Here is an 11,919-nt window from a genome sequence, read left to right as displayed (position 1 = left end):
CATCCGGCCCCATGGACTTGTGCTCGTCCAGTTTTTCTAAATAGTCCCGAACCACTTCTTTCTCCACAGAGGGCTGGTCACCTCCTCCCCATACTGTGCTGCCCAGTGCAGCAGTCTGGGAGCTGACCTTGTTTGTGAAGACAGAGGCAAAAAAAGCATTGAGTACATTAGCTTTTTCCACATCCTCTGTCACTAGGTTGCCTCCCTCATTCAGTAAGGGGCCCACACTTTCCTTGACTTTCTTCTTGTTGCTAACTTACCTGAAGAAACCCTTCTTGTTACTCTTAACATCTCTTGCTAGCTGCAACTCCAAGTGTGATTTGGCCTTCCTGATTTCACTCCTGCATGCCTGAGCAATAGTTTTATACTCCTCCCTGGTCATTTGTCCAAGTTTACACTTCTTGTCAGCTTCCTTTCTGTGTTTAAGTTCACCAAAGATTTCACTGTTAGGCCAGGGGGGAGGGGCCCCCATGATAACAGACAGCCCTGCTCCCCAGGTACGCCAGTGAAGGAGGGCCCCGTTCTGCTCCCACCCCTGGTCCCACAGCTCTGCCAGCCCTCGGCCCCACTCCTCTCGCTCTGAGCGCCCAGGAACGAGCCGGCTGCAGAAATAAATCTACAAGAGATTGGGCGTGGGGTGGGGGGCCCGTGGGCCCTATAGAGACGGCCCAGGCTGGGCCCAGCCACGTATTGCCGGGGCTGATCCTGCGCGGCCAGGGAGCCCAGCCGTGCTTGAGGCCTGGTGGGGCCGTGGCTGGACCAGAGCTGCTCCCCAGAGGGAGCCAGCCCCCACGGCACAGTGACGGGGCCCCCCAAGGCAGTGAGCTGCCCCAGGGCCCCCAGCTCAGGCTCAGAGCAGGCGGCAGCAGGCAAAGGGTCCCTGGGCTGCCAGGAGCGAGCAGGGAGTGGGATGGAGGCCACAGGGGCCATTTCTCCCCTCCTGCCCCTGCGGGCACTCCCCTGCGCACCCAGCCTGCTCTCGCTCTCCCTGCTGCGGGGCCTGGCAGCCTAGCGGGGGCAGAACGTGCTGCCAGTCCCTGGCCAGGGAATGAGGGTTAAGCCGGCAGCTGCTGGCTCCTCACGGGCAGGGGTGTTCGCCGGACCCTGCTGCTGAGTGCGAGCCCCCCGCACAGTCACTGCTCCCGGCGACAGACCCCTCCCTGGGGCCAGCTAGAGAACCAGGGAAACGCCCGGTGCACACGGCGGGAAAAACACCCAGTTACCTAAAGTGCAGCAGGCCAGTCCCTGCCATGGGGGTGGGGGGTTGAGGCGGCTGGGTCAGCTCCCCTCCCCGCACTGCCATGGGGGCGGGGGGGAGGGGGAACGGGACTGGCCAGCTCCCCTCCCCGGACCACAGTGCCCCAGATGAGCAAAGACGAGACCTGGTTCTTTCCAGGTTAAAAAAAGGAAAATTTAAATTAATAAAAATCTGAGAAACCAATGGAAGAGGGTGGTGCCCCCCCGCCCAGCCGTGGGGTGGCAGAGTTGGGTGAGGGAAGGTGCAGGGCGTGGGCACCGCCCGGCACACACGGAGCCCCTTGCGGGGCGCAGGCTGGCGCTGCTCTGCGGCGTGACAGTCCCCCCCGGTGGCTCCGGGGCGCTCAGCTCTCAAACCACTTGCTCCTCTTCGCCCCGGGGGCGCTCGGGGCGCTGCCCAAGATCTTCCGCTTGTACTGCTCCACCAGCTGGTCGAAGCGGGCCTCCGCCCGGCCCCCCGCCGGCCTCCGCCGCTTCCCCGGCGCCTGCGAGGGACAGAGAGGGTGAGGCCTGGCTCAGCGCCGGCCTCCCGAACTGGGGGCAGAGGAGCCAGCGCCAGGGGCTGCAGGTGCCACCAGCCGTGGCCGCAGCGGGAGGGTCAATTCCTGCGCCCAGCAGAGGAGCTGCTCATGGGGTAATGGGTGCCCCTTGCATGGAGAGTTTCTGCGCCCCCACCCTTGGGGAGTGGTGCATTGGGGGGTGTCCCAGGGACAGGCCCAGAAGGGTCAGCGGGGCGAGGAGGAAGGAATCCTGCAGGGGTCCCCGGGAGTGTCGGGGACGGGGTGAGCGGGCTGGAGGGAGCAGGTGGGGTGAGGGGAGGGGGTTCCCGAGGTTTTGAGGAAGGAGGTTGGGGTCCCTCGGTGATGGACAGGGCACGCACCGCCCAAGGAACGGCCCAGCAGGCAGAGGAGGGTGGGCGCTGGGACAAGGGGGCGGTGGGCAGGGGGTGACGTGCAGCGGGAGACGCAGCCAGGCCAAGGCACAACCTGGCCCAACATGCGTCTCAGCGCTCGCTGCGACGGGATGTGCTGGTGCCGGTGGGGAGGGGGCTCTGGGTGCTGCCCCCACGAGTCCCGCAGGGCGCCCGGCCCAGCCGTTTGCGGGAATCCAACCCCAGCCAGACGCTTCCTCCAGCTCCCCCCAGATGGACAGGACCATGTGCCCCAGGTCTGCCCTGCCCGAACCCCCCTCACCTGTCTGGGCGCCACCCGCTGCTTCTCCTGCCGCCGCTGGCTGGCCTGGGCCTTCGGCTTCTTCGGCGCGGCCGGCTTGCCCCTGTCGCGCTGCCTGGGGTCAGAGCCAAGAGCGTGAGCGATGGGCCCTGTGCCTGGCGCTTTCCCGCTGGGGCCTCCCCACCCCCCACAGGCCTGCTGTTCCCAGCCCAGGGAGAGACAGAGACAGACACACCCTGCTCACGCGCGCACTCCCCCCCCGGCCCTGGCTCCTACCTGATCTTGGGCCCCCGGTGAGTCGGCAGCGTCAGAACCTTCCTACGCTTCTTCCCGTCCGGCAGCTCCACCTGCTCCACCTCCGCCTTCGTCTGGAACCCAGCCCAGGGGGTGCCGGCCCCCCGCCCCTCGGGGCCCCGCTTCCTGGGGTTCTGCTGCCCCATGGCACCTGCGGCGTCTCCCTGCCCCTCGGGGCCCAGGGAGTCTTTCTGCCCCTTAGGACCCTGCGTCCTGGGGCCCCTCGGGTCCTTCTGCCCCTGGGGACCTGGGGCGTTTCCCTGCCCCGAGGGGTCCCGCTTCCTGGGGTTCTGCTGTCCCTTGGGGCCCGGGGGCAGCTTCTGGGGCGTCTCTGCAGGCCCAGGCCCCCGGGGAGGTCCTTGCCCCTCTGCCGCTTGCTTCTGCCTCAGCTTTTGCTGCACAAAACAGAAGGTCAGTGTCCCCTGCCGGCGCTCGCGGGTCAGTCGGGGATCCTGGGCTCAGCACTGCCGGGACCCGCTGCCAGGAGCCCTGAGGCCATGTCCCCCCCCCCCCGGCACGGCTGGCTCCCGGCGCCAGCCTGGGTGGGAGCAGCAGGTACTGGTCACGCCAGGCTGGATGGGCCAGTGCCCCACCCGGGCGGCTGCTCCCCCCACCCCAACCCCGTGACACCAACCCTGCCCCTCCCCCCGGCCACTCCCCTCCCCCCACCCGCAATGCCAGCCCCCCCTCTGCCCTCCCCTGACCCTGCGCCCTCCAGCCAGCTGCATTTCCCAGGCAGCACAGACAGGGAACGTGCCCCCAGTCCCCAGCGACCGGGGAGGGTGCGTGTGGGATCCCAGCCGGGGGGAGGAACTGTGACACCTACCAGGCTGCGCTGGGCCCGCTGCTCCTTCAGCTTCAGCTTCCTGCGGTCCTCCAGCGAGAACTCCACGATGGGGCGCTGGGGGGCAGAGTGGGTGGGTCAGAGCCCCGGGCACAGAGCCAACGCCAGCCCGGTCATCGCACAGCGACAGGTACTGAGCGGGGAGAGCCCCCTGCTGGACCCCCAGCGCGGGCGCCTCACCTCCGCACAGCCAGCGTTCCCCCCAGCCCCCTGCCAGACACCCAGCACGGGCGCCTCACCGCCCCACAGCCAGCACGTTCCACCCTCGCCCCACAGCCAGTGTTGACCCCCAGCTGGACACCCAGCGCGGGCGCCTCACCGCCCCACAGCCGGCGCGTTCCACCATCGCCCCACAGCATTCCCCTTCCAGCCAGGACCCCCAGCCCACTGCCAGACACCCAGTGCAGGCTGGCTCCTCTCTGCCCCACAGCTGGCACGTTCCCCCCTCGCCCCACAGTCAGCGTTCCCCCCTCCAGCCAGGACCACCCCTGCCCCACAGCCAGCACATTCCACCCCCGTCCCATACCCAGCGCGTCCCCCTTCCAGCCGGGACCCCCCCGCCCGGCACCCAGTGTGAGCACCTCAGTGCCCCACACCTGGCGCATTCCACCCCTGCCCCACTCAGCTCTCTGAGCAGCAACACCCCCGGAGCCTGGCCCCCAACCTCCACAGCCAGCGCTCAGCTCTCCGGGTGCAGGGACTCCAGCCCCCAGGAGCAGTCCAGGACCCCGCAGCTGGCTCACACAGCACCCACCTTGTGCGGCCCGAAGAGCTGCGGGTTGTTGTTGGTGTGGCGTAGGGCGGCCAGCGCGTGCTCGTGCTTCTCGAACTCCACGAAGGCGTAGCCCAGAGACTGGCCCCGGCCCTTCCCTGCCGGCGCCGTCAGGTTCCGCATCACCCGGCACTGCAGAGACAGGAGATCCGCATCCAGGACCTGCTGGGAGCCCCCGCGGCACGCGGCCCATCCCACAGGCCCCCGCTAACGGGCCTGCCAGCTCCCGTTTCGAGCTCTGGGCTGACCTGGCCACCCATGGGGAGCTGACTGGGTATGGGGAACCCCTCGCACTGGGACCCCTAGAGCAGCCCCACTCCAGCAGGCCCCCCAGGACCCCAGGAGCCCGTTGGCTGAGCAGGAGGCCGGAGTTCGGAGCATGTCACTGCGCGGAACGCTCAGCCCAGCCGCAGCCCTGCCGCGAGGCCCCCGGGGGCTCCTGCGAAGCTCGTCCACATGGGAGACGTGCCCCGGTGTCACTTCCTGTCTTCGGGCTCCAACTGCCACGTGCCCATTTCCCTTGTCGCCGCCTCCACGGCCACCGACCCGCTCTCGACGGGCCACGGCGACAGCTCCGCACCCCCCCAGGCTGCAGCGGTGCGCACCTGGCCTGGTCATCCCCTCTGCACCCCACTGCTCTGGGGCGCCCGCCAGTATCAACGTTGCCAGTGGATGCACACAGGGCTCTGTGCGCGGGCACCACGACGCACATGCCAGGCGGCTCAGACCGGCACGCGCGGCCCCCGAACCAATCGGTCCCTCGGCGTAACCCCACCAGGCCCCGCCTAGTGCGGACGGCCGATGGCTGAGCTAGCAGCTAACTGCAGTTCCCCCAGCGAACACCTGGTGTCACCAGGGACCCACCTGGCAGGGGCTGGGCGATAAGGGAGCCAGCTCAGCCCCTCAATACACCCCCCCATAGCCTCCCAAACCAGATCCCAATTCCCCAGCTCAGGAGCCAGTCCACCCGGCGCCCCCCAGCGGGGACTCACCTCCTTGATGCGCAGGCCCGGTCCCCCGCCGGCGGCGCGCAGCAGGAGCTGCCGGAGCTGCTTGTCGTCCAGGGCCTTGGGCAGGTTGTGGACGCAGAGCCGCGTGCGGGACACGAAGATGTTCTGGTCCTTCAGCTTCTGCCGTTTCAGCTCCTCAAACTGGGAGGGGGCAGGCGCCGGGAAGGGGTTACGGGCTGGGCCCAGCACAGCGTCCCCCGCCGCAGAGCCCTGTCCTCCCCTGCCAGACGCGGCAGCCAGGGAACAGAGGGACCAGAGCGGCCACAATGGGCCGGGCAAGGGAGACCTGGGCTCCCTCTAGCCACAACCAAGTGCCACCCGGGACAGCTCCAGAGACAGGAGGGGACGGCACGGGCCGTGCCAGAGCCGCAATGTGCCCTGGCCCAGCCAGGTCTGCCGCCCCCACAGACCCCGCTGGCCCCGCGCCAGCCCTGTTCACCCCGTGGGGGCCCCGTGCCCTCCCGCCGCCAGCCCCGTTCACCCCGTGGGGGCCCCGTGCCCTCCCGCCGCCAGCCCCGTGCACCCCGTGGGGGCCCCGTGCCCTCCCGCCGCCAGCCCCGTGCACCCCGTGGGGGCCCCGTGCCCTCCCGCCGCCAGCCCAGCACGCCAGCCCCATGCATGGGCCCCGTGCCCTCCTGCCGCCAGCCCCGTGCACCCCGTGGGGGCCCGTGCCCTCCTGCCGCCAGCCCCGTGCACCCCGTGGGGGCCCTGTGCCCTACTGCCGCCAGGTGGCTCTTGCCAAGCAAAGCCTGTGCCTGCTGTATCTCCCCTGGGAGCAGGCAGCCTGCCCAGCGTAGGTCCCGGAGCCCACTGGCAAGGACGCCCCCGCCCACTCACCCGCACTCTCTTGGCCATGTCAGTCGTGCTCACGCCCTCGGCGGCCTGGGTGCCGGCCCGGATCACTGCGAGGAGAGGGAGAGGCATTAGAGCCGCCCGGGCCCCACAGCGAGGAGTTACGTGTGCTGATGGGGCCCACCGGAGAGAGGCAGCGGAGGCTGGGACGCAGACTCCCGCCAGCTAGGAACTGGGTGGCAACAAGGAGAAACTGGATCTTTTCTGCTCTCTGGCCTCTGAGGGGCTAAGAGATGCCCACTCTGCTTGGCGTGGGTCAGCCCTCGAGGACACAGGGAGCTGCTTAGCGCTTTTGGAAATCGGAGAGGGGAACTCACTGCGTGTATGTTCCCTGTTTTCAACCCTGGCAGTCCCTTTCCCTAGCTACTAACCGCCAGTCAGCGTGTTACAGGCCCGGCTACAGGCGTGGGACCCGCCTACAACCGGCCCGGGGAAGTGACTGGCCCTTTGGGTCCGGGAGGAAGCTGAATATTGCTAGGGAGCGGGGCGGACTGACCAGGGAATGTCGGTTAGTTTTACTGGACTGTCTGCATGGGGGATGGGAGAGCAGGGGATGACTTTATTTGAGGGACGATACCTGAGCCTGTAACCCGAGCCAGGAGGGGGGTGGGGCCAGGTGACACCTGGCCCAGGAAACTGGACAAAGAGGAGGAGCTGGGGGGAGGGGAGTGAGTCGGCTGGAGGGGTTTTCTCAGTTTTGGGCTGGCTGGGAAGAGGCAGGGAACCCCAAGTCTGGGGTCTAAGCTCCTTGCCCCCAGAGGGACCTGGCTGAGGAGTCCTGGTTGTACCTACAAGACCTGTCTTGGACTGGGTTCCTGTCGTCTAATAAACCTTCTGTTTTACTGGCTGGCTGAGACTCACGGTGAATCGCAGGAAGTGGGGGGTGCAGGGCCCTGACTCCCCCACACTCCGTGACAACCAGCTATCGCCTAGCCCCGCTCCCCTGGGGGGCCAGACCGGCAGGGCCATGGGGGACTGTCTGGGACCCCGTGCTCGGACTGCTTTGTGCTTGTTCCTGGGGGGCGAAATCTAATCACAGAACACGCTGACAGGCTGGGGCGCCGGGACTGGGTTCTCACAGTCTGCCCTGAGCCCGGCTCTCCCGGCCGGGAGTCGCTCCAGTACTGCACGAACCGGCCCCAGCTAGCCAGGGCGCTGGGGGGTGGAGTACAGGGGCAGGCGTCCCCTGCCAGGTCCTGGGTGTGTTCACAACAGGGGTCAGGGAGACTCAGCAGAGGGGTAGGAATGGGGAGGGGTCCCGGGGCCCTGGCACTAGGAGGCACACAGAGGGATTCCCAAGGAGGCGGGCAGCAGAGGGGGAGCTGCGGGGAGAAGGGACCTGTCTGGCTATCTCCAGCGGGCAGCAGTGCACGTCGCCCCAGAGCCAGGTAACTCACAGCCTTCCCGAGCCAGGTACAGGTTGCGGGTGCCCGTCGGCTTCTTCACCTTCTGGGCTTGCAGCTTCTGGGCCTCGTCGCGGCTCACGGCCAGGTCCAGGTGCAGCCGGCGGCCGCCCAGCCGCAGCCCCCCGCCCTGCGAGGGAGCCAGACAGCGAATGAGACGCTGGGGACGCGGCAGCGGGGAGCAGCCAGGGAGGAGGGGAGAAGTCTGTCCTCCTGCCACCCCCACGGAGGATGCACCGAGGGGCGTTCAGAGCCACGTGCGCCCCTACGGATGATACCGGGGGGGCAGGGCTCTCCCCCCACCCCAGCCATGTCAGACGTGGGCCCACCGGAGAGCCAATGGTCTCGACTCCCCTGCGCCCCACTCACCTCGCTGTCGTCCTGGGCAGCCTCAAGGCACTTCTGGGCGGCTTCCTGGGTGGTGAACTGGGCGAAGGCGCAGCCTGGAAAGAGACGCGGGGGTGAGATCCCGGCTGGGCGCGAACCAGTGCCGGGACACAGTGCCAGGCACGGCCTGTCCCACCAGGGCCTCCACGGAGCGAGCTACGGGTCCCACCCCAGGCACTGCGTGCCCCCCGGCACTGCACGCCCCCCGCCCCTCCCTCCAGCACTGCACACCCCCCCGCCCTGCCCCCCTGCACTGCAAGCCCCGCTCCCCCTCCCAACACTGCGCCCCCCCTGCTCCCCAGCACTGCGCGCCCCCCAGCCCCGCCCCCCAGCACTGCGCGCCCCACTCCCCCTCCCAACACTGTGCACCCCCCAGCCCCACCCCCCAGCACTGCGCACGGCCCTGCCATGCCCCCCAGCACTGCACACTCCCTGCCCCACCCCCTGGCACTGTGCACCGCCCTGCTCCCCGGCACTCGGACCTCACCTGCCCCCCGGCACTCGGACCTCACCTGCCCCAAGCCCCGGCACTGGGCACCTCCCTGCTCCCCGGCACTGCGCGCCCTCCTGCCCCACCCCCTGGCACTGCGCACCCCCCCTCTCCCCGGCACTCAGACGTCCCCTCCCCATCCTCCCTGGCACTGCACACCCCCCAGCACTGCGCACCCCCCTGCTCCCCAGTACTCGGACCTCCCCTGCCCCCAGCACCCAGGCCTCCTCTGCCCCACTCCCTGGCACTGCACAGCCCCTGCCTCCTAATACACCCCGCCCCAGTCCCTCCCGCCGGCTCCCTGCCAGGGACGTGACTGCAGTAGAGGCCCGAGGCCTGGATGACGCCGAGCAGCAGCCCGGGCAGGGACACTGGCAGCAACGGTGGTGGTGGTGGTGGTGGTGTGTGTGTGGCTGTTTCCTAAGGCTGACTCCAGGCTACTCAGCATTGCGGCGGGATTCAGGGGCCAAGGGCCGGGCCCTGGCGGGGTCTCCCTGGCCCGAGGCAGGTGTTACCTCTGGAGTGCTCCGTGTCCGGGTGCAGGACGATGCGGACGTACTTGAGGTCCCCAAACCGCTCCAGCCTCTCGCCCAGCTCCTCCTCCTCCGTGTCGAAGGCCAGGTTCCTGCCGGGTGCACCACACCGTGAGGCCCTGCCGCTGCCTGCGGCTCCCCCAGCAGGGCCCACTGCCCGCCACTGACCCGGCCACCCACGTGGCCCCCAGCAGCCTCAGAGGAGATGGTGGCAGCCAGTGACTGCTCCCAACAGCAGGGCACAGGGTGGGGGGAAGGAAGGGTCCCGTGGCACGGGGGGGTACAGCGGGCAGAGGGGAGGGTCCCGCGGCACAGGGGATGTGTTGGAGGGGTCCCCCAGCTCAGAGAGGCGCAGTGGGCCAAGAGGAGGGTCCCGTGGCAGGGGGAGGGGAGGGTCCTGGGGCACAGAGGGAGCGCAGGGAGGGTGGCAGGGTTAGTGCACCCAGCCCCGGCAGAGCCCAAGTCCGATGGGCGGAGCACGGCTCACTCCACGCTCCTGCCATGGGAGCGAGGAAACCCCGGCTGCGTCCTGCCCACTGCCCGGCGGGCTGGGAAGTCTCCCGCAGGCAGGGAGCAGAGTGGGGGTGCTGTCTACGCACTAAGGAGCAGGAAGACTGCAGGGCGAGTCCCGTCAGCCAGCCCGGGGGAAAGCAGAGTGTTCCGGGGAGGGTGGTGGGACTCATGGTGCCAGCCCAGGAGCAGGGGGAACTGTGGCAGGGTCACCCCCCCACAAGCTCTGGCCAAGCACCCCGCAATTCCCCAGGAAAGAGCACGCCCCCAAGGCTAGGCAGTGCCCCCCATCTCCCCACACTTCCCAGCAGCACGCAGCTTTCCCTGCCTCTCAGAGGCCTGTGCGCCCCCCGCCCAGAGCTCCGACCGTCAGAGGCGCTCGTGTCGCACCAGGCGGTCTCCTGCCGGGTCACGAACCCACCTGATAAAGACAGTCCTGCCCTCGGCGACATCGGACGGTCGCTTCGGGCCCTTCTTCCTCTTCCTGGCCACGTCGGCGTCTAGAACAAAGCCAGACAGAGTCCTGGGGGCAGGGCGGGGGGCACCCGGGGCAGCTGCCTCTCCCCATGGCAAACCCACCAGCCACGCAGTCACCGCCCCGGGCACACGATCACCCCGGTGAGCTCGGCAACTGGGCCCCAGACTGGGCTCTCCGCTCCCCCGCCAGTCGCGGGGGTGTGACAGTGCGGGAGGGTCCCGAACAAACCTTCCCTCTCACTAACGCAGCAGGCTGGGGGAGGAACCACTGGGCATGGCTGGCACAGCCCTTTCACCCCTCTGGGCTAGGCGGGTGCCCTGGGCACAGCTGTCGGGGGGGGGGGGTGTTAAAGGGGAAGGAGATATTAACCAAGGCAAGGGCAAAGTGCCCCGTGCGCTACCCCCTGGGTCACCCAGGGAGCCAGCAACAGAACCAGGAACAGAACCCAGAGCTCCAGTCTGTGACCCAGGGACCCCCTGGATGCCCCAATGTGACGCAGTAGGGAGCGGGGTGGGGACACACAGAGTTTTACAGGGACTCCATGGTCGGATACAGGCACAGTAAGTCCCCAAAGGGCGGCACGCGAGGCCTGTGTCGGGAAACGCGCTGGACGGACTTCGGGAGGAGTTGTGCTCCGTGTGACACCCAAGTGTCTGGGCTCTAGAATGGGCGGGAGGGTTTGATCGGACACGTGACCGCTGGTTCCCAATATTCCCGCCTGCTGCTGCTTGCCCCTCTCCTCTGGGCTGCTGTCGCTATCATCCTAGCGAAGCGCCGCGTGGGACGCCAAACGCTGACCTGCGGCGACGCGGGCAGGCTGGGCTGTCCTGGTCCCTGGGGAGCAGCGGATCTGGGAACGCTACGAGTGGCCAGACCAGGGGCTGGGGCTGCCTATCGCTAAGCCGCAGAGGGACAGCGAGGCCTAGCGGGGAGCTGACCCGAGGCCGGCACACAGGAGGCTCCCGCATACTAAGGCCAGGGGGAATTGAGGCACCTCCCAGCCCCGGGTATCCCCAGGACAGCTCATGGAGGCCCAGTCCAGAGCCCTGCCTGCCCAGGGTCACCCTCCAGGTGCCCAGTTCAACGCTGGCCAAGCAGCAGCTGCTCCGTGACCCACGTGACCGCCCCCCGGGCCGAGCTGGCTGGGACCCCACGTCCCATTGCTCCCATGTGCGTGTTCCCGCCACTGCTGCAACTCACTGCACAGAGGGTCAGGGCTCCTTGCCAACTGGGGTGATTCCTGGCGCATGGGGTCCAGCCATGGGACATGCACGCAGGGCCCGGACTGGCGTGCAGCCCACTCCCAGCGGGGGGGCAGCCCCCAGGAGATCCCAGCTCCTTTGTCCTCACCAGCAGCCGGGCTGGTTCCAAGCAAAGCGCCCCGACGTGGTAACTGAACAAACCTTCATCGTCCTCCACTGAGCCCGCGGCGCTCTCGTCCGAGCCCTCGGGCTCTTCCCTCTCCACCTCGCTCCCGTCCTCTGCCTCGTCCGCAGCCTCGCCGGCCTCCTCCTCCTCGCTGCTGTCTGTGCAGGCAGCCGCGGTGCCCTTCCCGAGCCTGCAAGAGCGAGAGCCAGGGGCTGAGCAGCCAGGAGAGCCGCCGGCCCCGCTGGAAAGGAGCAGAGCTGGGAGGGCAGCACATGCTGCCTGGGGTCCCAGAGGCCCCGCTGCTGTTAGTGCAGCATCCAGGATCCTACGCAGTTCGAGGTGGCAAACCCCCGAGAAAAGAATGGGGGCGAGGGACAAAAATAGAGGGGACAGAGCAGCACCGCAGGGAGAGCCAGGCCCTGCTAGCCAGCCCGGCAATCGCCGTGGGAACCACGCCCGGCACCAGGGGCACAGCCAGCCCGGCCATCGCCGTGGGAACCACGCCCGGCACCATGGGCACAGCCAGGCCCTGCCAGCCCGGCCATCGCC

General features: G+C 68.5%; 1 protein-coding gene across 2 annotated transcripts in view; it reads right to left on the bottom strand.

The window, feature by feature from the left end:
* Window positions 1–1,374: 1,374 nt before the first annotated feature.
* Window positions 1,375–11,919, bottom strand: part of RBM28 (RNA binding motif protein 28) — a 16,595-nt gene continuing 6,050 nt past the window's right edge. Inside the window, exons 8-19 of one of the 2 annotated variants that reach the window (XM_026656404.2) lie at window positions 11,406–11,560; window positions 9,946–10,024; window positions 8,997–9,106; window positions 7,974–8,047; window positions 7,599–7,734; window positions 6,187–6,251; window positions 5,332–5,490; window positions 4,322–4,471; window positions 3,550–3,624; window positions 2,706–3,118; window positions 2,451–2,544; window positions 1,376–1,742 (exon numbers count right to left, since the gene is read on the bottom strand). In XM_026656404.2, the coding sequence (XP_026512189.1) occupies window positions 1,602–1,742; window positions 2,451–2,544; window positions 2,706–3,118; window positions 3,550–3,624; window positions 4,322–4,471; window positions 5,332–5,490; window positions 6,187–6,251; window positions 7,599–7,734; window positions 7,974–8,047; window positions 8,997–9,106; window positions 9,946–10,024; window positions 11,406–11,560 (1,651 nt within the window). In that variant the 3' untranslated portion in view covers window positions 1,376–1,601. Of the gene's footprint in view, window positions 1,743–2,450; window positions 2,545–2,705; window positions 3,119–3,549; window positions 3,625–4,321; window positions 4,472–5,331; window positions 5,491–6,186; window positions 6,252–7,598; window positions 7,735–7,973; window positions 8,048–8,996; window positions 9,107–9,945; window positions 10,025–11,405; window positions 11,561–11,919 lie in introns of both variants that reach the window. The other variant, XM_029912485.1, reaches the window with a different exon arrangement.

Source organism: Terrapene carolina, unplaced genomic scaffold (genome assembly GCF_002925995.2).
Source record: "Terrapene carolina triunguis isolate 2854851 unplaced genomic scaffold, T_m_triunguis-2.0 Scaffold230, whole genome shotgun sequence".
Taxonomy (NCBI): Eukaryota; Metazoa; Chordata; order Testudines; family Emydidae; genus Terrapene; species Terrapene triunguis.
This window is presented reverse-complemented; position numbering and strand designations above follow the sequence as displayed.